We start from the raw sequence: 27,327 nt of genomic DNA, 5'->3' as shown, positions 1-27,327 counted from the left end.
GACACTTCCTCCTCCCTTTGGCTCCTGTGACAATTGCTGTCTCTTTTTTGTTAACCTCCTGTCTGGCCGAATGTTGCTTCTTAGTCTTCTTTGCAAAATTATGAGCCCCTTCTCTCTACTTATATAACCTCTACCACAGTTCAGACTGTCATTATCTCTTTCCTAGGCTGCTGCAATAGCCTGCAACTGGTGTCCCTGTCTCCAGTTTCTTCTCTTTCCAGTTCATCCTTCATACAGTTGCCGAATGATGTTCCTCAAACCTCCTCTAATAGGATCTCTATCTTCCTTCAAAGTTTAGATTGGGTGCTGTCTGTATTCTACATCTTTCCAGATCCCAACCCAGCCCCAATTACTAGCACTTTCTTCTTCTTGAGGTTATCTTGTATCAACCTTTATATGGTCTTTGCATTCATTTACTCGGAAACACATTGTATCCCCCTTCCCTGCTAGAACCTTGACTTCTTAATGGCAGGGATTATCTTGTTACTGTGTTATTATGCCTTGCACTTTGTAGGCATTTAACAAATGCTTATTGAATTGAATAAAATGCACTGAGTCTGATTCTGTAGCAGCAAAAAATAATTAAAAACTTCATTGGTTTAACTGGACATGGTAGTTTTCCTTGTGAGAAAGAGGATTGCTCCTTGTAAAGCCAGATCCCCGAGCCAATACTGTAGTTGTCTTGAGCTTTTGACAGCCAAAGGTACTCTTGGACAAATGCCCTGGAAACATTTTACATAAACCTTTTATCCTTGTGCCAGCAAATAAGGATGCTAATGATTTGATTTTTATAACTAGCGAGCTAATAAAATTATACTTATACACCATAAGCTTTTTCTGTGCATTAAATTAAATGTTGTTGTTCAGTCATTTTCAGTTATGTCCAACTCTTCATGACCCCCTATGGGGTGTTCTTGGCAAAGATACTGGAGTGATTTGCCATTTCCTTCTCCAGCTCATTTTACAGTTGAGAAACTGAGGCAAGTAGAGTTAAGTGACTTGCCCAGGGTCATATAGCTATTAAGTGTCTGAGGCAAGATTTGAACTCAGATCATCTTGACTCCAGGCCTAGTGCTCTATTTACTGTGCCACCTAGATGCCTTAAATTAAATTAAGACTGGGTTTTTTGATGAAGGTATTCCATTTGATGGGAAACCAAAGACATCAATAAGTGAACTGGAAGTTAAATTTATGGAAAGTAATATATTCCTTTTACCATGTTTCTCAAGATGTTAGAAATTGAGTAAGGTCTAACTATTTGAGTTTGGGATTGGGGTGAAGTATGCCAAGGTACTATGTGATCCTGTTGGCCTGTATATCCTTTCTGATGCTAAATGCCTTTATATCAGAATAGCTTTGGAACATGAGGATGCTCAGACAACAATTGGACTAAATCTAAAAAAATAGTCCTTCATAAATACAGATAGAGTGTATATATGCCTATCTTTACATCTATGATGGGGCAGCTATGTGGTACAGTGGATACAGTACTGGACCTGAAGTCAGAAAGACTCATCTTCTTGAGTTTAAATCAGTCCTCAGACACTAGTTGTGTGACCCTGGGCAAGTCATTTAACTCTGCTTGCCTCAGTTTCCTCATCTGTAAAATGAACTGGAAAAGGAAATGGCAAACCACTCCAGTATCTCTACCAAGAAAACTCCAAATGGGATCTCAAAGAGTTGGACGTAACTGAAATGACTCAACAAACAACAACAATAATTATATAAATATGTGGGTTTATTATATGATATATGCAAATATGCCCTCTTGTTCATAGAAATAATAGTATAACATTTTGAATATTTTGAAAAGTTTTAATGGGTATAGAAAACAATGCTATGGTAGAAAATCAGAAAACTTTCTGATGATGCACTCTAGACTGTTAGACTTGTCAAATAACCCACCATTGGCAATTAATTAGGGACTTGATAGATATTTGTCTAGTAGATGGACCACTCTAAATTTGTTTCTTTATCTTCAAAATTTGTATGACAATACTTTCACTACCTACCTTCACAAGGTTCTTGGGAGGAAAATGCTTTGTATAGTGCTATATAAATGAGTTATGATTCTGTAAGACTACAAGCTCTATGAGGGCAGGACCATGTCTTATCTGAATTTTATCCCTAGGACTACACAGGGTTCTATATGCAGTAGGCACTTAATAAGTGTTAATTGAATTGAATAGCCATTGCTCACAGGCAGTAGTATTTATTACATCCCAGTCCCTCAAAGCACATATCCAGGATGCTAATTACACTATACTCTTCCTTCTAATCCAGTATGCCTCTTACGGCTTCAGATCAAGTCCCTGTCATCCAGCCTTCTATCTCTGCTGCCTGACTAGGCATGCCTGCTAAAAACTCTATTCTCCTGGTATTGGGTGGCAACTGATGGCTTAGCCTTTTCAAAAAGTTAGAAATGTATGTGTGATTGTCTATCCATGTAGCATCCCCAAGAAATGCTACAAGTCCTTGATTGGAACAGTATGTACAAAATGAACAGGAAGAATAAAGAGCTCCCTCTGCCTCATGGAAAACTTGAGTCAAAACAATCTGGTTAAAAACTATTTGACTGGCAGAGAATGACTTTTCTGTTTCAGTTTTCTTAGGGATTGTTGGTTTGGGGTTTTATGGATTTTATTTTTCATTGCTGAGGATATTTACGTAAGACTAGGAATCTTGTTTCTAAAGAGCTCCCTTGGTCAAGCTGTCGCTAGGTAATAATTTCTATCTTTGCAGAGAGTTTAGATCAATGGTTAAAAGCTGTTTCCATTGGCTTCTGGCTTCAAAGAAATTGTCTGTTGTGGGAGGTCTAGAGGGAAAGCAGTATTGGCCCCAAATGGATATAATTGCACAAATCGGAGGATTAGAGAATTTAGAGCAGAAACAGAACTTAGATGTCATTAGTTCAATATTACACATATATGAAAGGTAAGGCCCAGAGACATGAAGTGGAGAGCCTTGTGTCACAGAGATAGTAAGTTGCAGTAGTGGAGATCATAGAAGAAATTGAGAATTTCTTCAGAATTCTGATACAAGTACAGATATTTGCATGTGGCTTCAATGTTTTTGTTCTTCCATTTTGGAAATGCCACCTTGAAAAATAGTGACCACATTGTAAAAGAAGACAAGTCAAAGTACAGTTTAAGATCTTTGAAAATTAAAGACAATTTCATCTGATAACTAGTAAGATCATAGGGAGAAACATTAATAAAATTTTTAAGGGCAGACATCATGATTTGAAATCTAGTGTTTGCATGTACTGCTTTTCAATATGATTTTCAGTATCTCTTCTTGTATCATTATAAATGTGAAAATTGCAGTATTTTATATCTCCCAAATATAATTGATAATAATAACAGCCAACATTTATATAATGCTTACACATGCCGCGGACACTATGCTGGATGCTTTATGATTATCTCATTGGATCTTCACAACAACCTTGGTAGGTAGGTGCTATTACTATTATCCCCATTTTATAGATGAGGAAACTGAGGCAAACAGAGATTAAGTGACTTGCCCAGGGTCACACAGCTAGCGTATTTCAGAGGAGGAGGGTGCTGGACAAGTTACTTAACAGTACATCGTTTAATCTCTTAAGACAGATGAATTGCCCACTGAGCTACATTGGTGGAGAGAATTTCCACAATGAGCTCAGGTGTTTTGTGCATTAAGATCACAGGCATAGCTAGGTGGCACACTGGATACAGCACTGGCCCTGGAATCAGGAGGTCTTGAGTTCAAATGTGACCTCAGACACTTACTAGCTGTGTGACCTTGGGCAAGTAACTTAACCCCAATTGCTTCCCCACCCCCCTCCCAAAAAAAATCACAGGTCTAAACCAAAATAAAGAGATTTTCTCCTTATGTATAAGTTGAGATAAGCCTCTGTATTTTATCTAACATGTTTTTAAAAATTTTCATCTTTATTCTTTAATTAAAAAAAAAGATGCTCTAACTTCAAGTAGATTGAAAGGAGTTATTTTTTTATATGTATGACATGTGATCAGAAAAACATAGAGTACCTTTTTAGACCAAAAAGAATTTTGAGGGCAATTTATATTTCTAGATACTGAAGAGAGGCAACATGGTATAGTAGATATAGAGCTGGCCTCAATCAGGAATGCCTGCCTTCAAATCTTGATGTGAAGGTGGGCAGCTAAGTAGCACAATAGATAGAGAGCTGGGCCTGGAGTCAGGAAGGACCTGTGTTCAGATCTTGCCTCAAAGTCCTTACTAGCTGTGAGACCCTAGGCAGAGCTCCTCTTGGAGTCCTCTTAGGAGTCTAAGCAACTCCTGGAGCCAACCTGCATCGACAGGGGATTTTCCTATCTTAGAGTTTCCTATGGCAATGAAATTACAAGCCCAGCCCTCTTTATATATAATAATCACAATGGTGATTACATGTTTCACTTGACTTAGGCATATAGCCATTCATGGAATGAACAGATATCTAGGTAGCAATGCTAAACAAAACCAGACCAATGTGTGGCCACAAGGCAAAAAAAAACTGCACTAAGCAGAGATAATAACAACTAACATTTACATAGCACCTACTATGTGCCAGGCACTATGCTAAGACCTTTATCATTATTATCCCATTTGATCCTCATAACAAACCTGGGAGACAGGTGCTATTAGAAGTTTGTTATTTAATCATTCTGGGAAATTCCATCTGAAGACAAAGAAGTAGTATTCACATTAAATAGTCTGTTAATAACTCAGTCGTATAAATTATCCCCAACCAACAACTATGGGCCTGTTGAAATTTAATACTTTTATACACCTCAATAGTGATAATTGTGACTACTGCAGACGTCTCGTGGAGTTTAATTCATCCTATATTAGTACCAGTTAGAGCTTTCAAAAATTATATGCCCACAGGTATAACTGGTTTGAATTAAGAAAAGAAACATTCAAACCTCTTTTTCTGAAGTACGCTGAGATGCAAAAGACATGGAAAGCAGAATTGACAGAGCACACAGACAGGCATGCTCTTGGTGGTAAGAAGGTCTGAAGCCTTGAGGTCAGCTTGCTATGATGCACCATGAGATATTGGGATGTCATGATAAATGAGGTGGAAAATACAAGGTTAGAGCATTGTACTAATCTAAAAGAACCAAGGGCATAAGTTAGATCCCTGTGAGAATCAGTTAACTTTGATCTGTTCTTTGACCACCTCCTGCCTCCTTGCCAGCTATTTAGCAAATTGTGACCTTGTTAGTCCATCTGGTCACTGTAAATCCATCAACATTACTAGTAAATGAACTCTAACCACATATGCCATTACTGGTATTCTTAGAGGATAATATTATTTTAGAATAAAGACCCTGGTAGCAGTCATGCTATTAACAATGTTTTTTTACCTGTTATAATTTTCTGTACATCCACCAAAACTGATTTACTGGAAATAATTTAACTTAAAAGTCCAATACTGATAGAGAAGATCCCTGAGTCTTCTACAAAGAAAAAAAAAGACCCACTTTTGATGACTGCTGAAGTGTAAATTCATTTATTCAACTAATTCCTAATGTGAGATCAGTCTACAAATACTTATTTGAATACCTACTATTTATATAACAGTATGCTTCTGAGATGTTTATTGGGCTCAAGGCATGTAGGAGTCATGTTGTTAGAGCTGAAAGAGATCATAGCAGTCATCTAGGCCAACCCCATCTTTTTACAGGTGCAGAAGCTGAGGCCAAAGAGGTTAAATGTCTTCCCCAAAGCAATACAGGTAATACACAGCAGAAATCTGATTCAGGTGGGCCCTCTGCCTCAAATTGAGCAGCTTTTCAGTTTTAGTTGATGAAATAAGATTCATCCTACCAAAATAACTAACAATATTAGGCAATAAATTCTTAATTTTAGAGGTATGGATAGTGAAGGGTCTTAAGTTCATCTCTATGTAAGAATTGACAGAAGGAAATGGGAATGATTACTCTGGGGAAGAGAAGACTCAGGGGAGGTAAAAGCTGTCCTTAGATATTTGAAAGGCTCTCACATGGAAGATCCAGTGGAAAGATTGCTGAATTTGTAGCTTGAGATGCTTATGGGATAGTCAGTTAGAAATGTGTAGTTTATAGCTGAAGGTTCGCATCTGGAACACAGAAGAAAACTAGGGCTGAATGTATAGGTTTAGGAGACATCTGTTTAGAAATTACAATTAAACTCATTCCATATTCTTTTAATCCTCTATTCTTGGAGATATTTTAATCTTCCAAATGTATTTTGTTATCATTTTGTTCATTCAATTTATAGAGTCATATGACTATTAGCACTATGTTATTATATTGGTCTATCCCAGCTAAGGATGTTGAATACTTTCTAATTATTTAGGTCTTCTTTAAAAAATTCCTGTAAGCCCTGTATGTTCTGTAGGTTAATTTCTGTAAATTTATCCATTTTCTTTTGTTTTTAACTTAAATGGAATTTCTCTTCTTATCACTTCCTCTGAATTTTCTTAGCAATTATGTTGGATTATTCGCTAAAAATAGCTTGCTTTTACAATGCTTTTGAAGTTTATAAAGCAACTCGCTCTCGTATGAGGTAGAATGCAAGTATTATTAATACTCCTGTTTTACAGATGAGGAAATGGAGGGTCAAAAAGGTTATGTGAATTACTCCCATTCATCTTGTTAGGAGGTACTGAAGACAGGACTAAAATCTAACTCTTTCAAATCTAAGACTGGTCTACTTTCTATTAGCTACTTCTCTAGTTAGGTGTTTTTCTTAATTAGAAGATCTTTGCTTTGCAGCATTTTGTTCAAGTTTTGATAGCTTTAAAACTGCACTAAGACTTTTGTAATGCCCAGTGTATACATGTGTTGAAATGATGTATATATTCTGTAATTACGCATACATATATATTTCTTATATCACAAGTTTATATGTGTATTGTAGCTATAAGTATATTTGTTGTTATTTAGTCATTTCAGTCATATCTGACTCTTCATGATCCTATTTGGGGTTTTGTTGGCAAAGATATTTCCTTCTCCAGTTCATTTTACAGACGAGGAAACTGAGGCAAACAGGGTTAGGTGACTTGCCCAGGGTCACACAGTCAGATTTGAACTCAGGAAGATGACTTCCTGACTTCAAGCCCAGCATTCTATCTACTGTGCCACCTAGTTGCCCTGTATGTAGAGACATACATGATACATATATGTGTGTGTGTTTATAACAGCCCCACTATATAATCATGTACATCTGAAAGTAATAAAACAACCTTTCTTTTAAAAAATGTACAGTAAACCAGACTTTTATGGATTTTCTCTTCCCCATTTTGTCTAAATCAGTGAGTTTCTACTATTCTACATTTTCTTGTGTTATATTTAAATTCTACTCTTGATATTCTGGATTCCTATTACTAACACATACTTAGCAATATTAAAAAATCAGGCTACATTGTAAATTGCTTATTTAAACTACAAAACCAATTCTTCTGAGGAAAAAAAACCATTAAGCCAAAGTATTACCTAAGGTTTTTATTTCCAAAATTCTATGATCTTCTTATGAATATAATGGAATAAACAAATCCCAAAGCCCCAGCCCCTGAAGACTTCATCAGACAGATACAGCTGTCTCTCACAGTGTTTAGAGTCAGACTTTGTGCCTTGTATCTGGAAGTCAACATCATATTCCCAGTGAACAGATGAGGAAACTGTGTCACAGAAGGGTTTGGTTACTTTCCTTATAACTAGAAAACAAGCAGAGCAGCAGCTAGAATGTAAAACTGAGCAATTCTACGAAATTCATCAGGGAACAAAATAAATAAGTTGTAGTTTGTTGTGCTGAGAAGAGAAGCATTTCATTTTTCAATCAGTCATGACCCCGTTGTCAATGGAGTTTCACCCATCTCTTCTCTCCATTAATTCCTTGCTTGGACTATGGAGCCACTCCTTTTCCGCAGAAGAGAGGTCAAGTGAAAGTAGAATTCTCAGAAGTTCAGTGCTTACAAAGGGCAAGCATTTTGATCCCTTCCCACTTCTTCCCCCTTTCTCATAAGTCTTATGGTCTGTGGCAGACATCATTTATTTAATGAAGCTGCTGATGACAGGGGCCTGTGGTTGAGGCCTCAAGGTAGAGGAGGACAACAGTTATTAGGACAATAGCAAAATCCATATAAGGAATACTTTCCTTCCCTTCCCAGGGGAAATGCTGATTGCTCAGAGGGAAGGGAAGGAAAGTATTTCTCCAGAGTGTGAGCCTAGTATTATGAAATCTTAGGCTGAAATAAATGAAACTGGTTTCAGCAATGGCAAAACATGAACCAAGGGTGACACTTGTGTGGTTTCACTAGAGCACCGCACTGTATTTAGCTTCCAGTGATAAACTTTCATGAGCAGAAGTGCTGAGTAGCTTTCTTTTGTCATAGCACTATGGCTGCCACAGAGACAATTGTGTGTGCTATAAGGAGGGAACAAATAAAACTGTCAAAATGAGATCTTTAATAGCTCTTAAAGGATTTTATATATTGTGCTAGCTACTTAGTGTACAATGAAAAACAAGAATTTTTCAAGTTATTCTCCTGAATGTAATTTAAATGACATTACATAGATCTTTTTTGAAATGCTGATACTGGTAACAAAGTCTCCTTTTTAACCCTCAAATTTGTTAGCCAACCTAGGGTAATATGCCCCCAAAAAGCATAATTCAGAGTTATTGGGAACTGTTAGTAAATGGTTACATAATTAGAAGGAATGGCAGGGCTTTTTCCAACTCAAGTTCATAGTCTACAATCAAATTTGATAGTGGCTAATTATGTTGAGCTATTATGTTTTTGTCACTAGTCATTAAGAAAGAAGTCTATTACTCCCTTACGTTGAATGATCAAGGTATTATGCTTATTCTAAAGTATATCTCACTAGCCACCTGAGGTGCTCAGTTAAAACGCCTCTTACTGGAGTTGAGAGGAAAACATAAACAAGCAGGACAGATTTGAAAATAACGTTCAATTTATTATATACTTTTAAAAAACCAAGCTGTATGTAATAGCGATTTGTGATTTCTAATCCTCTTTTTTTCTTTTGTGCATACGAAAGAGTTCTCTGTTAAATTCAGAACAAAATAAAATTTTAAATTAAAAAATTTGAGAGCTACTTTTCTACAAGGAGTTTAGTGAGGGGAGGCAGTGCAGCGCAGTGGAGTGATTTGGAGTCAGAGAGCCTACGTCTGAAGCCCAGCTCTGTCACTTACTGCCCTTGTGACCTTGGGTAACCACCTTACCTAGTTGAGCCTGAGTTTCTTCATCTAAAAAACAGTAGGTTAGACTAGGTGACATCTGAAGCCTCTTCTGATTCTAAAATCTGTGATCCTCCCCAATGTACAATGACCTCCTGCCCAGCTATCCTTATCTGGCCCTCCCTTGACCCCCTATCCCTTCCCATTCTTTATTTTCCCTAGGACAAATTTCCTTTCATCTCTGAATAATAGTCTGTTCTTTCCTTCTGGTCCCTTGTCTGTTTGGAACCTTTCTTTGTTCTATTCAAGCCACTGCCTTTCCCTTCTCAGTCTCTTAAGCTCATAACTTCCTGTGGGACTTTGCCTATTTTTTGGCCTATCAACCTCATTTTCCTCCACTGTAAAATTAGGAATTTAGACTGGATGGTCTGTAAGGCCACTCCCAAATCCAGGTCTATAATTCTACGTCCTGTCTCTGTCAGAAATCCTGTTGTCTAACAGCGTATGTTAAATGATACAAAAGGGAAAACATCTTTATCTTTCACCACAGTCTTCTGGCTCTATCTCAGACATGGTGAACTTCTCTTAAGTTCAGACCATGTCAAGAAATTCAAGTTATTTCCTCATTACCACCTCCTCAGTCATATTGATAAAAAATATTCAAATTTAAGTGACCAGAGGTTGTTATGACTAAGAAATGATTCATCAACCCCTCCCCCTCCATGAGTTACAATCAGATTGTGCATTTCCTGCAACTCTTTTCAAGTATTTGCATGTGGTAATCAAAGTGAAATCCCTTTATCCTCCTACAAAGATACAAAAACAGTTGCAGGAAATGGAGAGTTAGATTGACTTGCCCAAGGCCACACAGCTACTGAGGTCTTCTGGCACCATCCCCAGCACTTGATTCCCTAAAATCCTGCCACTTCTCTCACAAGACTTGTTGCTTTGAGGCAGAGACCTGCACAGGCTGCATGCATCCTTGAACTAGCCATCTTTTGACAGGTTCAGCCCAGCTCTAGCTAGATCAGAGAGGCTCTGGGTGTGGGCTATCCTGAACGTTTAGGGTCTCTGTCCAGGTTGTTTTCCTGGCCAGGCTTAGTATCTGGCCTTTGTTTTGTTTGCTTAGCATATTCTAAATAACTCTGTCAGACTGAAACATAGTGCTGTACAGCTATCTCTGCCTTTCAGCACAGACATGCTGTTTTATGTAAGGGTTTGTCACTTTTTTTTTTTTTTTTAAGCAACAGTCCCCAAGGACCCTGTGTACTCTCTGGCTTATGACCATAGAAAAAAACTCACGTCAAAGTACATGCAAGTACAGTGATCTGACAACGATTCATCCAAGCATTGGGGGAAAGGACTTGTTATAAAACTGTTATAATTGGCTGTGTAATCTTGTTTGGGGAAAACTGGTTTTGATGAATGAATTTCTGTTCCCTTACATTTGTATTTATCTAACAGAATTGTGGTTAGGAAATAATCCAGGATTCAGGAGGTCAAAAAGTGTTCTATTTCACATACTGTAGTACTCTCTTATTTCACAAGACAGTTTCTCTAGGCAGGTGGTTCAATGATCACTTAGTATGTCAGTGCTGAAAATGATTAGCAGAAAAGACAGAGTATGGGGCTGGCATCCACTCAGAGTTTTTTCTGTTGACTCAAGACAGGAACCTGGCAGCGTGGCTTTCTAGTGCATGGGAAAAATGCTGCATCTTTTTCATGTACTTATCTAATCCCCATATTGTTATAATGTGTTTTGACCAATTGAACAGTAACAGTAATGTCAACAAATATAATGCCAACTTCAATTTCTGTAGCACCTTTATTCCTGAGAACTCAAAGGACTTCACATAGATATCTACTCTTATCCTCCCAATATCCCTAAGAATAAAGAAACAAAGAAGGGAGGGAGAGAAAAAGTATCATTATCTCTGGCTTTCAGGTTCAAAGCTTACTTTTTTTTTTTTTTTATAATAGTCCTAGCACAGAGAGACGGTAGTTTGGCATTTCCTCATACTCAGTCATCTGAGTCTCTGATATTTTGGTAAATAACACATTTTGTCCAAATTGTAGAGACCCAGCTTTTGTGTTCTTTAGAGTCCATTTTGTTGTCTTTTTATGCTCAAAATATTTGTGGAGATTATGCTAGGCTTCTTAAAGCAATTCATAATATGAATTCATTCCTTATCCATCTTTGTACACAGTTATTTGCTTTCACTCTACAGCTTACTGAAGAATCATTTGCATAATTTTGTTTATAATAGGCACAGTGATAACTTCTTGTTCTTCTTTCCTTCAGTAAAGAAATTTTTGTGAAACTTTGTGACTTTTTGATTCATATATTCCATGTTTTTTTTTTTCTTCCACCCTCCAGAAATTGAAGCAAAGGAGGCGTGTGACTGGTTGCGGGCTGCTGGATTTCCACAATATGCTCAGCTCTATGAGGGTATGTTTACTTTTTTCATTTCTCATTTAGAGAGAATAAATTTGGACTAACCTAATGCCAATGCCCTAAGATTCCTTTTGTCTTTTAACTATTTCCTCAGCCCTTCATAGGATCCTAAGTCTAGGGCAGGATGGCCTCAGAGGCCCTCTAATCAAATCTCCTTCTTTGGTACATAATGAAACTGAGACTCAGGAAAGTAAATTATTTGTCCAAGGTCACACAAATAGTATCAATGGCAAGTTTTGAAACCAGGACCTCCGTGTCCAGAGCTTTCTGCTGTGCTGCCTCCTTTTGTGGTTATGGCACAGAATGTAGAGTCAAGAAGACCTGAGTTCAAATCTTGTCTCAGACATTTACTCTCTATAACTTGGGCCAAGTCACTTCACCTTTCTCAGCCTCAGTTTATACATGTATAAAGTGCGATTAATAATAGCACCTAATTTGGAGGGTCGTTGTGAGAGTCAAATAAGATGATATGTGTAAAGCCCATTGCAAACCTTAACGTGCTGTATAAATGGTAGTTATTATTATTATCTTGTGCCTTAAGGTTTTGTGTAGAAATGCAAGAACAGTTGTAGTTTAGGAAAAAATCTGTTCTTCCTTTGCTTTCTTTTCTTCATGCTTTCCACCAGTTTGAGCGTCTCTTTACCGTAGGCCCCAAGTCTTTAGTCATCTCTCTGCAGTATCTTTCATTTCCTCTTCTTCCCTATTTTTACCTTGCCAAGAAGCCGCAGAAAAAGGGTTAACATTTTTATCCTATGATAAGTTTCCTAGAAATCACATCAGAATACGTCAATGCACCCGCTCTAGTTTGGATCATCTTATGTGGGACTCATCTTGGCAAACTTTTGGGATCAAATATTTTAAGTGTCTAATGGCCTCTGGAACACTTCCTTTTTGTTGACTTGAACTGATATAGAAATTAATAAATTAACCATCCTTCTTTAAAATGTTATCAAAGCTATAGCTAACACTAGTGGAACTTTTTATTTGTAAACAGAATCGTCTTTATTTCGCCAATTCTACCTACACATTCATCTCTGTGGATGATATTCAGAGACTGAGGAGTAGTGAAAATGTGCCAGAGCAAGCCTTCACTGATTTACTGACCTGTGGCAAGACACTTACCCTCTCTGTGCCCCACCTTCTTAACTAAAATACTCAATTTCCCTTCTCTTGCTGGAATATGAGGGGGGGAAGGGAGAAATGTCTGTGAAACATACTCTGGAATCTTTCAACAAAAGGTTCTTTGTGAATCTAAAATATTAGTTTAAAATGTGAAACATCCATATATAATTGATGAGAAATTTATATAAATCTTAATTAAGCTGTGCTCCCCCAGACGCATATAAACAGATATGTTTATGTATTATGGGTGAAACAGTATTTATTGTAACATGGCTGAAATTCACTTTCATAACTTTGGCCACCAGAGGGGGAATAGTTTTCATCATTGTAGGTTGCAGTTTACACATCAGTTTGAGTACAGATAAATGAGATGTAATTTATCTTGAATTTAGTTGCTTTGGGGTCCAAAATATGAGTTAATGAACAGAAAGTAAAATAATGCAAATGATAATGCTGAGAATTAATTTACTGGCCCTTTACATATGGCTAATAACACTTAGTTCTGAGTACTGATCTAAAAACCAAACATACATAATAGAGAGTACTTTGGAAAACCACCAGGTGACTGGTATCCCACGATGCTCTTGGGGCAGAACATGGTGTTAGTCATGCAGTTAATTTCTCAGTATAAATATTAGAAAGATGGTTAGCTTTCTGTGGCAATGTGGGAATAGACATTTCTTTACTAGTCTTAATAAAGAAAGTTTTTTGAGGTACCTGGGATTTGGAAGACATTTTAGAAACTAAAGGCAAAAACATCTCTCTTTTCTGAGATCAAATGTGTCTCTTCAGCCAGATAGCTCATAAATTCAGTTGAGTGTGAATAAGTGGCCTTAGTACAGATGTCAACTCTAAGAATGTTTCTCAGAGCCCAGGTCAACATACCTCTTTGATAATGTGGAGATAGAAAAGCTTAGGCTGCTTAATATTTGATCATACCCAAGGTCAGGCACGTAATTGTTGTCATAGCTCAAATTTTCTTCACACTTTTAAAAGCACTTATCACATTTACAATGAAACCATCTGTTCTCTTAAACTTTGTCAACAGGGCTTTTACCCAGGAGTAACTACTATTTAGATTCATGGATTATGTAGCATTTTAATGGCTAAAGTAGATGCCCTCTCTTTCAGAAACAAGGTGCTATGGTCCTCATGAATTTTATTATTTAAATCAAATGTTTGTATGTATCTTTTTTTGTAGATTCACAATTTCCCATCAACATCGAAGCTGTAAAGAAAGATCATGATTTTCTTGAAAAAGACCTTGTAGAGCCTCTTTGCAGGTAAAGCACATGAAATATTTTTACATTTCATCTTTCAGCTTCCAGAAGGATTTGGGTTATGGTCGTCTCCATGAATAATGTTGTGACACATTTCAAACAAAGAATACAATGTCCTGTTCATTGCAAAAAGTAAAGATTATGTAATGCCCTTCATAAATGTACTTAAATTTATTCACTAATTCATTCAAAGATTGTGAGTGTTCTTGCACAGTTTTGTTCATTCACTCAATGGACATTGTTAATACCTACTCTGTGCAAAGCACTTTTCTAGGGGCTGAATAATAATAGCTTAATTTATTTGTGTCAGCTCTATGACTCTCTATGCAACTAAGCCCAGGTCTTTCTATTGCCTTATCTGGTCAGCTTTTTAAATCTTACCCAACCTATCTTTCCACTCTCATTGGATACGACTACCCTTCCATACTATGTGAGCCAGCAAAAGTGACCTTCTCACTGCTCCTCACGTCTATGACATTCCATCTGTCTCTGTCCATCCTCCATGCCTGAACCCCATTCCCTCCTTCCAAGAAGGTGAGGTTAGCGATGTCAGATGTGTCAGAGAGGTCAAGAAAGAAAGATAGAAAAAAATGTTTTGGAGTTGGCAACCAATGGTACGTTAATGACCTTTGAAAGTGAAGTTTAACAAAGTTGTAAGTATAGAAGGCAGGTTGAACATGATTATAGGTTGACTGGATTTAGTGCTTGAATTGACTTTTAAGGGCTCATCTCATTTGTGAAATGAGGAAACTCAGACTCAGAAGTATAAAGTAAATAGATTGGATGGTAAGGAAATGTAATCAACTGATGTAGATTATATGTTTAGTAGGAATTTTGATAGGAGATGCATATAACAGTGGAATTTTTGTGCTAGAAGAGGATTTAGAGGACACCTGCTCTGATCATTTCAGATTACAAGGGAGGAAGCTGAGACCCAGAGAATTGCGGTGATTTGCCTCAAGTCTTATTTGTCCACTTGCTGCATTTGGCAATTTAATCTTTTAGCTTCTAAGTAACTGAATGGAATGAAAGAACTGCAAAATTTATCTTGTGAGAATGGAATGGTTCCTTCCTGTTTCCTTCCTTCCATCGGAGTAGCTCACATCTCTAAAGGCAAAGAGGATATAATATAAAATGGGCAAATTATCAGAGGTATACATAACCTGAATTACCCGTGCCCCTTCACTTCAGCTTGTCTCACCTTAGAGCAGGTATTTATGGTAACATTTTACAGAACTATTTGTGCCCAACCTGTGGTAGAGCCTTTCAAGCACCTGTTGGTCTGATCAGCCACAGTTGAACACATTGTACATTGACCCCAGCATGGTGATGTCATTTTGGTCCTCTCCGATACAAAGGACAACAACCATGGACAACATGTAGGTTTCCCTCGCAAAGTCAAAAATAGACTTTACTAGTGTAAGGCAGATAGATTGCACAGTGAGTAGAGTGCTGGACTGGAGTCAGGGAAACCCTGAGTTGAAATTTGGCCTCAGACACTTTACAAGCTGTGTGGCCCTGGACAAGTCACTTAGTCTGTCTGCCTCAGTTTACTAAATTGTATGATGGGAATAATAATAGCACCTACCTTCTAGGATTATTGTGAGGATCAAATGAGATAATATTTATAAAGTGCTTAGCACAGTGCCTGGCATATAACAGGAGCTTAATGTTTGTCTATTGCTCCTACCTTCCTTCGATCAAATGCGATTTCTGTCCATACAGAAAGGCAATATTGTGTGTTTACCAGGGAGTTTGTACTCTAACTCCTCACAAATCATGACTGTAGATGGGTGGAGCTAGGGGAGGAAAGGCAGGGTGGAAATGTTGACTATTTTGTGAGAGATTGTATTATGTGAAGCGTTTGTTAGCTGCAGGTGATAAAATTGAGAGACAGTGCTAGCTTGCTCTTGAATATCCCAGAAGTGCTTCAAACAAAAGCAGTTTCTTACTTACGTGTGCGTATTTTCCCCATCTCGCCCCAGGGTGCTGTGGCTATGGCTGGCTAATACAGAACTGAATATTTTGAAATTGTATTCAAGTGTGGAATATGAGGGTATTTAAGCTGTAAACTGTAAGCCAAAATAATTAGATGTGATTCTAAAATGATAGGTCTCAATCAAGGAACCAAGTAAAAAAAATCAGATATTATTATGCTATATGTATGTGAAGGGATCTATGTTACAGAAAGTTATGTGGTATCAGTGGACATAGTTATGAATGTCAGACATGTGATCTGTGAATTATAGTTCTTGTTCTGATGCTTGTTATCTGTGGCCTTGGTTAAGTCATTGACCTTTTCTATCAGGATATCATGTTCTGCAAAATTCTCTGCAGGAGTGTTATGAGGGAGAGCCATCAAAATAATTTAAAAATACTTCTCAGATGTAAAGTTCTAAATAATAACAGTGTCACCCAAGAAAATCAAGGAACATTTTCTTTAAGAGTCTATGACCTGTTATTCTACAAACGAGAGTTAAATAAGGTAGATTTTCATTATTCTTGCATGTGTTTTACCTATGATGTACCATGTCTGTGTACCCAGTTTGCTATGTAGTACTGATAATTCCATGTGATACAAAGTGGGCAACAATTTTGTTACCGTTTTTGAAGTCCTATATTTTGAAGAGCTGTGTATGATTCACCTTAGTTATTGAATGGGTGTTTACTCCCTCTGCATTTATTTATTTACAAAGGTTGCCACACAATAGGTGTTATTGAAATGGAACAGTCTTGTATGTAGAAGGAGGTTTAGAATGGCAGGAGATTGTTGAACTTGGAACTCTCCTAACAGCAAGATATATTTCCAGAAAATATTTTCAAGCAAAGAAGGCCTTTGGCCTAGGGTTTGCTTAGACCCTCCATGGGGTAGAGAAGCAGGAGAGAAACACCACGTTTGGTGAATGAGAGACAAAAGGAGCCCCACCCCATTGTTTTGGAGGATCAAAGGAATAATTACTGAAGCAGCAGACATGGGCTTGTCCTCATACAATTCTTGTGTCAGTGAGTAGGCCAGGCAAAGAAAGCTCAGAGAAACAGATAGGGATATTTTTCCCCCTTGGAATGAGTTCTGCCAACAAGGGACAGATTCACCATCTTAAAAACAGCCATCAGTAGACAGATCCAGGTGGAGAGAAGTGAAAAGCAAAAGACTTTGGAATTAGCTACTCAACCAACGACTCATGCATGGTGAGTATGGTGGATGCCAGGCTACGTTGTAGAAAAGTGAGTTCATTTATTTTTACCAACCAGGTGGGGGAAGAGAGGGAGGGAATGAATCTACACTGTTCTGTTTGATTTTATATTTTAAAGGTTTGTTAGCTATACTTTTAAAATACTTATTGAAATGCTCAAGAATGATGTATTTCTGTAGATCCCAGAAACCTATAGAAGCTCGAATCTGAAATATATTTGCTTTTTGGTCGGATCTTTGATTTTACCAGTGAAGTAATGGGACTCCCAGGATAAAATTTCCTCTACATATGAAGAGTGGCAATTCCCCTGTATCATATTGTCTTATAGGATTCAGTGATTTGCTTAGGGTCAAACCGGGGGTATATATCAGAAGCAGGACTTAGAATCTATGTCTTCCTGCCACCAAAGCTAGTCCTTTATCCATTATGCTATACTGCCTCTATATTAGTATGATTATTTATAGTCAGGTCATCAGTACACTCGGGATCTGATATTCAGCTATTCTTTTGATAATCATAGTTGCAGCAGCAGAAAATCTGTTTTGCTATTATGACTGACAGCTATATGCACAAGTTTTCAGGAATGATGTGAGATAAGATTGTTTGAGCTAGAGGTCAATTGCCTTTTTCCCTGTGCTGTGTATTTTGGATAAAATATGTCCATTTCTTTCAGACTGCTGCCATCTTCTATGTTATATATAAAAGCTTTACAAGTAAAAGATAAAATTTTTGAAAATGGATTATGTGCTCAAAATATAAAGGCTGCTGTAGGATAACTGCGCTAGAAGGATTTGGGGATATGTTGTCAGGCACACAACACATCTAACAAGTCATAGCTCACTAAAGGGGGAAGTATGTGAGGGACATGAGCATTTCAGTGGTAAGCCATAACCAAGGATCCCATAAAGCATGCTTATTTGGGGTTATTAGCTTATGTTTCTAAATAGATTCAGTATTTAAGTGTACAATGTTGCATTTATTCCTAGTTCTGAATTTCTGGATTGCAATTTTAGTACTTAGTACAATGTAGATATCTAATAAATGTTTATTAATGAGTAATAGAGCTTCATTCATTCAACAATGTGCCAAAGCACAAGCTATATGCCAAAGCATGAGGCTAGGAGAGGATGCAAGTATGCATAACACGAGCTTAGCCATCATGGGCTTACAGTCTAGACATGTACATACATGGCACTATAAATTAGAATGTGTTCAGTATAGTAAAGAGGTACAAATAAAGTACTGTGTAGTTCATAGGAGAAAGAGATTACTTCTGGAAGAAAGTGACATTTATTCCAACTGGCTTTTATAAAGTGAATTGGGCTGGGGGAGTTAGAGGGAAAGGACTGTTATAGGGAGACGAATAAATAGAAAGCATGGAATATGTTGAAGGGATGAAGAGTGGTCTGGATTGGGTTTGAGCATAGGGTACAGGCAAAGGAGTAATGGGAGGTAAGGCTGGGAAGGTAAATTTTGTATGCTGGGCAGAAAATTTGGGGTTTCACTCTGTAGAGACAGGGATTTGAATGGAGGTTTTTGAACAGGGTCTAACATGCTCTGAGTTATGCTTAAGGAAGGTGAATTTTTTACATTACTGTGTAGAATAGCCTGGATGAGGGAAAAATAGAAAGCAGGGAAACAATAAAATCTCAGCAGTAGAAGGAAGGGAAATGAATAAGCATTCATATGGCACCTGCTATATGTCAGGTACTGTGCTAAGTGTTTTACAAATATTATCTCATTTGATCCCCACAACAACCCAGGGAAGTAGGTGCTATTATTATCCCCATTTTATAGTTGAGGAAACTGAGGCAGAGGTGAGGCAACTTGCCCAATGTCACACATCTAGTAAGTGTCTGAGGCAGGATTTGAACTCAGATCTTATTGACTCCAGAACCAAGCACTGTATCCATTGTGCCACTCAATGAAACTCATACTTTTATATAAGTGAATGTTGAAAACTAAAAATTAATTTTTAAAATAGTAAAGATGTCCTTAGATCTCATTTAATCTAACTTATACCTGGACAGAAATTCCCTCTACAACATTCTAGACAATTAGTCATCCTATCTCTGCTTAAAACTCTGCAGAAGGGAAATTTACCATTTTCTGAGGCAGCCTATTCCACACTTTCACACAGCTGTAATTTTCTCTTACATAGAAGTCCTCCGGACTCACTTTTCCAGAGTGAGATCAGCTACATCTCCCCCACAGGTTTCTAGGGAACTACCCTTAAGGGTTCAGGGGTATCTTTCTCTAATGCTGTTGACTCAACCCTCCCCCATTCTGGTATGTTTACCCTAGTGTTTACTACCAATGATTAGTGATCCAGTTCCACTTAACAATTAATATCAATTAGCTTTTACAATGCATCTAGAAAGCAAAGTGGGTAGAGTCCCTGGCCTGAAGTCAGGAAGACTCATCTTCTTGAGTTTAAATCTGGCCTCACATACTAGCCATATGACTCTGAGCTAGTTATTTAAGCCTGCTTGCCTTACTCCTCATCTATAAAACAAGCTGGAGAAGGATATGGTGAACCACTCCAGTATCCTTGCCAAGAAAACACCAAATGGGGTCATGAAGAGTCAGACACGACTGAACAACAGTGGCAGCAGCTGCCACCACTACTACCACCTTTTATGTTGGGATATTTGCTGCAAAGAGATAGCAAGAATAGAAGCACAAATATTTCTCCCTAACTCATGGGGAAGCACTCTCCCCTATGGCACCTCAGACCTTAGGGAGAATAAGCTCAAACTTAAAGCCATTTCTGTATACCATTGGCCCTACCAAGGTGTTTCAACAATTCAGCTAGCAGCTACTGTGGGGGTGAAAAACCAACACAAGCCCAATAACAGGAATGCTGCAAGCAAAGGTTCTTTTGATCTGCTTTACTAAGGAAAGCAACGTTAAGGGGTTAACAATCTTACTTTAATCCAACATACAAATATCATTCACTCAGCTCAAGGGGAAAAGCCAGTACCCTGAGCTTCAGAGCAAATAAACATGAATCAACAGACAGATTTCCATCTGACAAAAATCACAATATACAGTTACCAGTGAAGCATCAACATCTGAGTTTTCTCCAAAGCCGGAGAACTCATAACAACGGCTGGCCCAGAGTCACGCACCACTCCTGCTGTGGCTCAGAGCTCCAAGGGAGAAAGCCAACCTCTGGGTTTATATATCTTGTTCAGGGTCAAAGGTGAGTCATACACGCAACTCACCCATGTGACCTAAAAGCCTCACAAAAATGCGACTTAAACCCATGTGGTCTAAAAGCCTCTGATGTCACAAACATGTCACTCAAACCCATGTAAACTAGGCTTTCCCTTGAGGCAAGGAGGTCATCAAGGACTCCTAATTTAATCAAGGAAACAAAGGCCAAACTCTTCACGGCACTTGGTTGAACAAGTGCTAAGAGCCCATCTTGATTGCCAATACACAAGGTGGCTTCCAAATGGGACAAAACTGACACGTGAATCCTTATTCCAGCTGTTCCTAATCCTTTTCCTGATGAACTAATCCCAGTCTGATCTTGTAGTCAGTGGTAAAATGAATCCTTCTTGCTTCTGGCCTGACTGGCTGCAAAACCTGGCCTAGACTATAGATCCTGGACCTCTAGTGGCTCACCATGCTGACCTTTGAAAGCTCATAAGGTTACATCTATCTTCAGTACTCCTTACCTAAAAGCAGGAATAATAAATGCAAAGAGATAGAAGTAACAGCAGGATCATGTACTGATGGGCCAGATGCTAGTTAGGTTCCCCATCCAGTGAGGAGAAAGTCCTGAGGCCTCTCTTCTGCCATGGAGATTTATAGCATTCCCCAATTCTGCATCCTACTATAGCCAGAAAAGAGTCAGACAAAGGCTACTCTTCACCACTTGGTTAGTGGATAAGATCCAACTACATAATGTGTGTGCATGCTCCAAAGTCCACATAGGGATCACGTCAACTTAAACATACTGCGCGTGAGCATAAGGACTGGGCTTACTGGCCAGTCTTCCCTCCCTGGCCCTGCCCATTACTCGTAGGTCTGCCAGAAGTCTGATCCCTCTTCCAAATGACATCCTTCTGAATTTGAAGAGCACTCTTATGCCTCTTTGAAGTCTTTTCTCCTGGTTAAACATCACCATTTCCTTCAGTGAGCCCTTGAAAGTCATGATCACCAGCATTTTCAATATGCTGATCACCTTCCTTTGAGGATATTCCATTTTGTCAAGGTTCTTTCCAAAATGTAGTCTCTAGCACTGAACATAATACTCCATGTGTGTCAGTATTGATTTTTAAGTATTTAGTATTTTATTTATTGCCATTTACATGTAAAAACAACTTTAATATTTGTTATTAAAAATTCTGAGTTCCAAATTTTCTCCCTCCCTTCCTACTCTCCCCCGTCATTTAAAAGGCAAGCAATATGATATGTTATACATGTGCAGTCATACAAAACATGTTTCCATATTAGTCATATTGTGAAAGAAAACAGAAACAAAAAAAACAACCAAGAAAAAAAAAATTTTTAAAGTGTGCTTCAATCTGCTTTCAGACTTCATCAGTTTTTTCTTTGGAGATATATAGCATTTTTCATAATCCTTTGGCGTTATCTTGGATCATTGTATTGCAGAGAATAGCTAAATCATTCACAGTTGATCATCATATAATATTGCTATTACTGTTTTCAATGTTCTTCTGGTTCTGCTCACTTCACTTTGCATCAATTCATGTAAGTCTTTCCAGGTTTTTCTGAGAGCATCCTATTCATCATTTCTTATAGCACAACAGCATTCCATCACAATCATATAACACAACTTGTTCACCCTTTCCTCAATTGATAGGCATCACCTCAATTTCCAATTCTTTGACACCACTAAAAAGGGCTGCTATAAATATTTTTGTACATGTATGTCCTTTTCCTTTGCGTTTTTGTTTCTTTGGGATGCAGATTTAGTAGTGGTACTTCTGGATCAAAAGAGTGTATACATGGTTTTATAGTCTTTTGGTCATAGTTCCAAATCTCTCTCTAGAATGGTTGAATCAGTTCGCAACTATATATTAGTGTTTCAATTTTCCCACATCCCTTCCAACATTCGTCATTTTCCTTTTCCGTCACATTGGCCAACCTGATAGCGGCAGGTATTGATTTGTATTTCTTTAATCAGTAGTGATTTAGAGCATTTTTTCATATGACTACAGATAGCTTTGATTTCTTTTTCTGAAAATGAGCTGTTCATAACCTTTGACCATTTATCAATTGAGTAATGGCTCTTATTTTTTATAAATTTGACTCAGTTTTCTATATATTTGAGAAACGAGGCTTTTATCAGAGAAACTTGCTATAAATTTTTTTCAGTTATGTTTGCTGTGTATTTCGCTCCATCCTATTTTTCCCTGTTTATCCTACTCTCTCTCCTTTCACCCTATCTAACCTCAAAAGCATTTTACTTCTGACTACTACTTCCTCTATCACCTTCCCTTCTATCAACCCCTCCCCCCATGTCTCCTTCTCCACTTTCCTGGAGGGTAAGATAGATTTCTATACCCAACTAAGTGTGTATGTTATTCCCTCTTAGAGCCAATGTTGATGAGAGTAAAGCTCATGCATTCCCCTCCACCTATTTCATCTTCTCCACCGTAAAAGCTTTCATACCTCTTTTATGTGAGATAAGGTACTCCATTCTACCTCTCCCCTTTCCCTTCTTCCACTGCATTCCTCTGTTTCACCCCTTAATTTTATTTTTTTAGATAATCACCCCATCATGTTCAACTCATACACATGCCCTCTATCTATATATACTCCTTCTAACTGTCATAATAATGAGAGAGTTCTTAGGAGTTACAAGTATCATCTTCCCATGTAAGAATGTAAAGGGTTTAACCTTATTGAATCCCTTACAATTTTTTTTTTTTGGTATTTATCTTTTCATGGGTCTCTTGATTGTTGTATTTGAAAGTCAAACTTTCTATTCAGCTCTGGTCTTTTCATCAGGAATGCTTGAAAGTCCTTTATTTCATTGAAAATCCATTTCCCCCCTCCCCCCAATCCCCCAAGGGCTATACTCAGTTTTGCTGGCTAGGTGATTCTTGGTGGTAATCCTAGCTCCTTTGCCCTCCAGAATACCATATTCCAAGTCATCTGATCCTTTAACGTAGAAGCTGCTAAATCTTGTGTTATCCTGACTGTGGCTCCACGATATTTGAATTGTTTCTTTCTTGTTGCTTGCAATATTTTCTCTGTGATCTGGGAGCCCTGCAATTTGGCTCTGATATTCCTGGGAGTTTTCATTTTGAGATTTCTTTCAAAAGATGATCAGTAGATTCTTTTAGTTTCTATTTTACCCTCAGGTTAGAGTTTTCTTTGATAATTTCTTGAAATATGATGTCTAGTCTTTTATCCTGACTTTCAAGTAGTCCAGTAATTCTTAAATTATCTCTCTTTGATCTGTTTTCCAAGTCATTTGTTTTTCCAATGAGATATTTCACATTTTCTTCTATTTTTTCATTCTTTTGACTGTTTGATTGCTTCTTGATGTCTCATGGAGTCATTAGCTTCCACCTGCCCGATTCTGATTGTTAGGAAATTTTCTTCAGTGACCTTTTGTACCTCCTTTTCCTTTTGGCAAATTCTACCTTTTAAGGAGTTCTTTTCTTCAGTGAATTTTTGTACCTTTTTACTATTTTGCCTATTCTGTTTTTTTAAGATGTTATTTTCTTCAGTGTTTTATTTTATGCTTCCTTTACCAAGCTGTTGACTCTTTTTTTATGCTTTTCTTGAATCAGTCTCATTTCTTTTTCCCATTTTTCTTCTACCTCTCATATGATTTTTTTAAATCCTTTTTTATCTCATCCATGAGTTCTTTTTGCACCTGAGATCATCAGTTCACATTTATCTTTGGGGCTTTGGATATAGCAGTTTTGATTTTGTTGACTTCTGAGTTTGTGTTTTGATCTTCCCTGTCACTATAGTAACTTTCTATGGTCAAGATTTTTTTTGGTTGTTGTTGTTTGCTCATTTTTCCGGACTATTTCTCGACTTTTAGCTTTATATTAAAGTGGGCCTTTGCTCCTGAGGTGCAGAGGGCACTGTCCCAAGCTTCAGGGTTTTTTTGTGCAGCTGTTTTCAGAGTTAATTCTGAGGACCTATAAGTTTTTGAATCTTCCAAGGTGGTATGAGCCAAGGAAAGATGTGTCTATTACTCTCCTGTCCTGTGCTCTGGTTTGTGAGCAGCCACAAGCATTCTTTTCCATCCCAGAACTATGACCAGGATCCCTGCTCTCCTGTGACCACAAGCTCTGGTGTGATAGTACTCCTTCTCATCCTATGACTTCAACCCAGGGCTGCAATCAGGATCCATATATGGGCAATGCAACAGAGTCCTGCATCCAGTGCCAGCAAAGAGACCCCTGTAATTTCTTTCTGTCCTGTTGTCCAACTTCCTTACTAACTGTGGCTAAGAGCTCAAGAAGCTTGAAACTGCCACTGCTGATTCATTCACCCCCAGGCCTGCTGCTAGTTTGCTGGTATATGGCCTGTCTTGGACTGCACTCCATTACCCCTCTGCCCGTCATGAAACAGACCTTTCCTGATGACCTTGTTAGTTGTCTTGAGATGAAAAATTATTTCACCCCATCTTTTTTGTGGGTTCTGCTGTTCCAGAATTTGTTTTGAGACATTATTTAAAGTTGTTTGGAGGGGAATTTGGGAGAGCTCAGGCAAGCCCCAGCCTTTTTCTCCTTGGTAAGTATTTATTAAGCACCTACTATGTGCCAAGCACTATGCAAAAGTCCTGGGGATACAAAAAAAAATCCCTCTTCTCCAGCTCATGGTCTAAGGGAGATGACTTTTTTCTTCTTCTTTGTCTTTATTATTTTTTGCTAGATTGTTTTTAAATTACTTTTTATTTTATTTTGAATTCCAACTTTTCTCCCTCCCTCTAGCTCCTCTCCTACCCATTGAGGAGGCAAGTAATATTATACCCGCTATATATGTGAAGTCATGCAAATCATATTTCCATATTAGCCATGTTGCAAAAAATTTAATAAAAAACAAAAGGAAAAATAAAGTGAAAAAAGTATGCTTCAGTCTATAATCACAGTTCATCAGTTCTCTCTCTGGAGGTGGATAGCATTTTTTCTTCATAAGTCCATTGGCATCATCTTGGATCATTGTATTGATCTAAGTAGCTTAGTACCTCACAGTTGATCACAGTTGCAATGTACAATGTTCTCCTGGCTCTGCTCACTTTACTTTGCATCAGTTCATATATCTTTCCCTGTTTTTCTGAAACTACCCCTTCATCATTTCTTACAGCACAATGCTATTCCGTCAGAGTCATATACCACAACTTGTTCAGCCATTTTTGTACATATTGAACCTTTTCCTTTTTCTTTCATCTCTTTGTGATACAGCCCCAGTAGTGGTATTTCTGGGTAAAGGATGTGCACAATTTTATAGCCCTTTGGGCATAATTCTAAATTGTCGGAGACCACATTTAAATAAATGTGTTCTGACTGTTGTTGACACTGTACTCTAATATACAACCTATGGTCATGGAAGCTCCTTTGGTTATTACATCACTCTGATCCTATGGCATGACTTTGACAACTCTCTGACTAAAAGTTTTTTAGCTTTTAGTCCACCAAAGAACCCAGAATCATTCTCATGGGAACCACTGTCCGTTCATTCCTCCATTCTAATGATGAGGATTGTAGTATGTACATGTTTTTTACTCTCTAGCCTCACACCTGAACATTGCTCTTTGCTTTAAGTATGGTAAAAGAATGGTATATAATAATAATTAAAATTTTTAAAAAACAATAGTAATAGAAGGTTGGCATTTCATTAATTATGGTTTTAAAATCCTCTGCACAATTATTTTCAATGCTAGAATATTTATACAAGTACTTTTATGTTCTTTTCGTACAGCGTAAAGCAGAATACATAAATGCTCCCAATAACCAATTATGTTTCCTCGCAAAAGTCCTGAGTCTTTTATATAACCATCACTACCTGAAGTACTTTCCATTTCTTCCCCCTGCAGACAATTTTCCCATCTGTGTCTACATTGCATTGTTATTTTCTGAGTTCCCTCTAAATGTCCTAAGGGCAAAGAGTCTGTTTCCAAATTTTAAAAACATGTATTGAATACTTAATGGCACTCTTTTTAAAAAATCTAAACAATAACAACAGTGTGAAAGAGGTAATTACCTTTATTGTCAAAGGGTGAGAGCTGACAATATCAGGAATGTAGCAGTACCATGTTATAAGGTCAATAGCACTTAAGCAATACTAAGCCTTTGCTTTCTGCTTTCTTCATGTAATGAATGATTCACTAAGAATAAGTTACCAGAAAGGCATTGGAAGTTTTACTTTTACATGCAACACTTCCTTCCCTAGTCAAAATTATCAGGATTGTGAGTATCTGCTAAAAATGCCAGATGAGTTTTTAAATCCCGTCTAACCTCATGAGTTCAGGACAAAGCATTCATTGTACACAGTGAATAACTTTCTGGAATTCTGTCTTCCCACTGAAGTGATAATCTCAGGAGGGACTGAAATAGGTCTTAGATGTTCCTTTTCTCTTCATACTCCATACATAGAGTTCCCATACCCAAGTTCCCTGCTCTTATATGTAACTCTTCTATTTTAAAATTTTCAGTGACTCTCCACTGACTGAAAAACAAAGAGTAAACCCCTACTCCTGGTTTTCTTTGTCTTCTCTCCTGATTCTCCCCTTTCCCATTCTACATGCCTTTACGGCAGGCTATTCCTCTGAGGTATTGAATGAATTCCTCATCTCCATTTTTAGAGCCCTTTCCCTTTCTTCAAGGAATTGTACCAGGTACTACTTTCTCTATGAAGCTTTCCTGATTACCTGCCTCCCCAAAGGGGAAGTGACCTTTCCCTCTAAAGACTTTTCATAGCACTTTGCTCAAACTCCTCCTTAGCACTTATTTGTGTACATGTTTTTCTTAGTATTCAATTATAAGAGGGAGGGGGTCTATGTTAATTACATTTTGATATCACATTACGACTTACATGCAGTAGATGCTTTAAAAGGGTTTGTGGACTTCATGAATGGTTGTTA

General features: G+C 37.7%; 1 protein-coding gene across 1 annotated transcript in view; it reads left to right on the top strand.

Annotated features, from left to right (window-relative positions):
• The window catches only part of STARD13 (StAR related lipid transfer domain containing 13), a 208,132-nt gene that overhangs the window by 126,529 nt on the left and 54,276 nt on the right, over positions 1–27,327 (top strand). Inside the window, exons 2-3 of the mRNA XM_036742620.1 lie at positions 11,567–11,638; positions 13,968–14,049. Coding sequence (XP_036598515.1) covers positions 11,567–11,638; positions 13,968–14,049 — 154 coding nt within the window. The remainder of the gene's footprint in view (positions 1–11,566; positions 11,639–13,967; positions 14,050–27,327) is intronic.

This window comes from Trichosurus vulpecula, chromosome 2 (genome assembly GCF_011100635.1).
Source record: "Trichosurus vulpecula isolate mTriVul1 chromosome 2, mTriVul1.pri, whole genome shotgun sequence".
Classification (NCBI taxonomy): Eukaryota; Metazoa; Chordata; class Mammalia; order Diprotodontia; family Phalangeridae; genus Trichosurus; species Trichosurus vulpecula.
The sequence above is the reverse complement of the archived record's forward strand: the minus strand, read 5'-3'. Positions and strand labels throughout refer to the sequence as shown.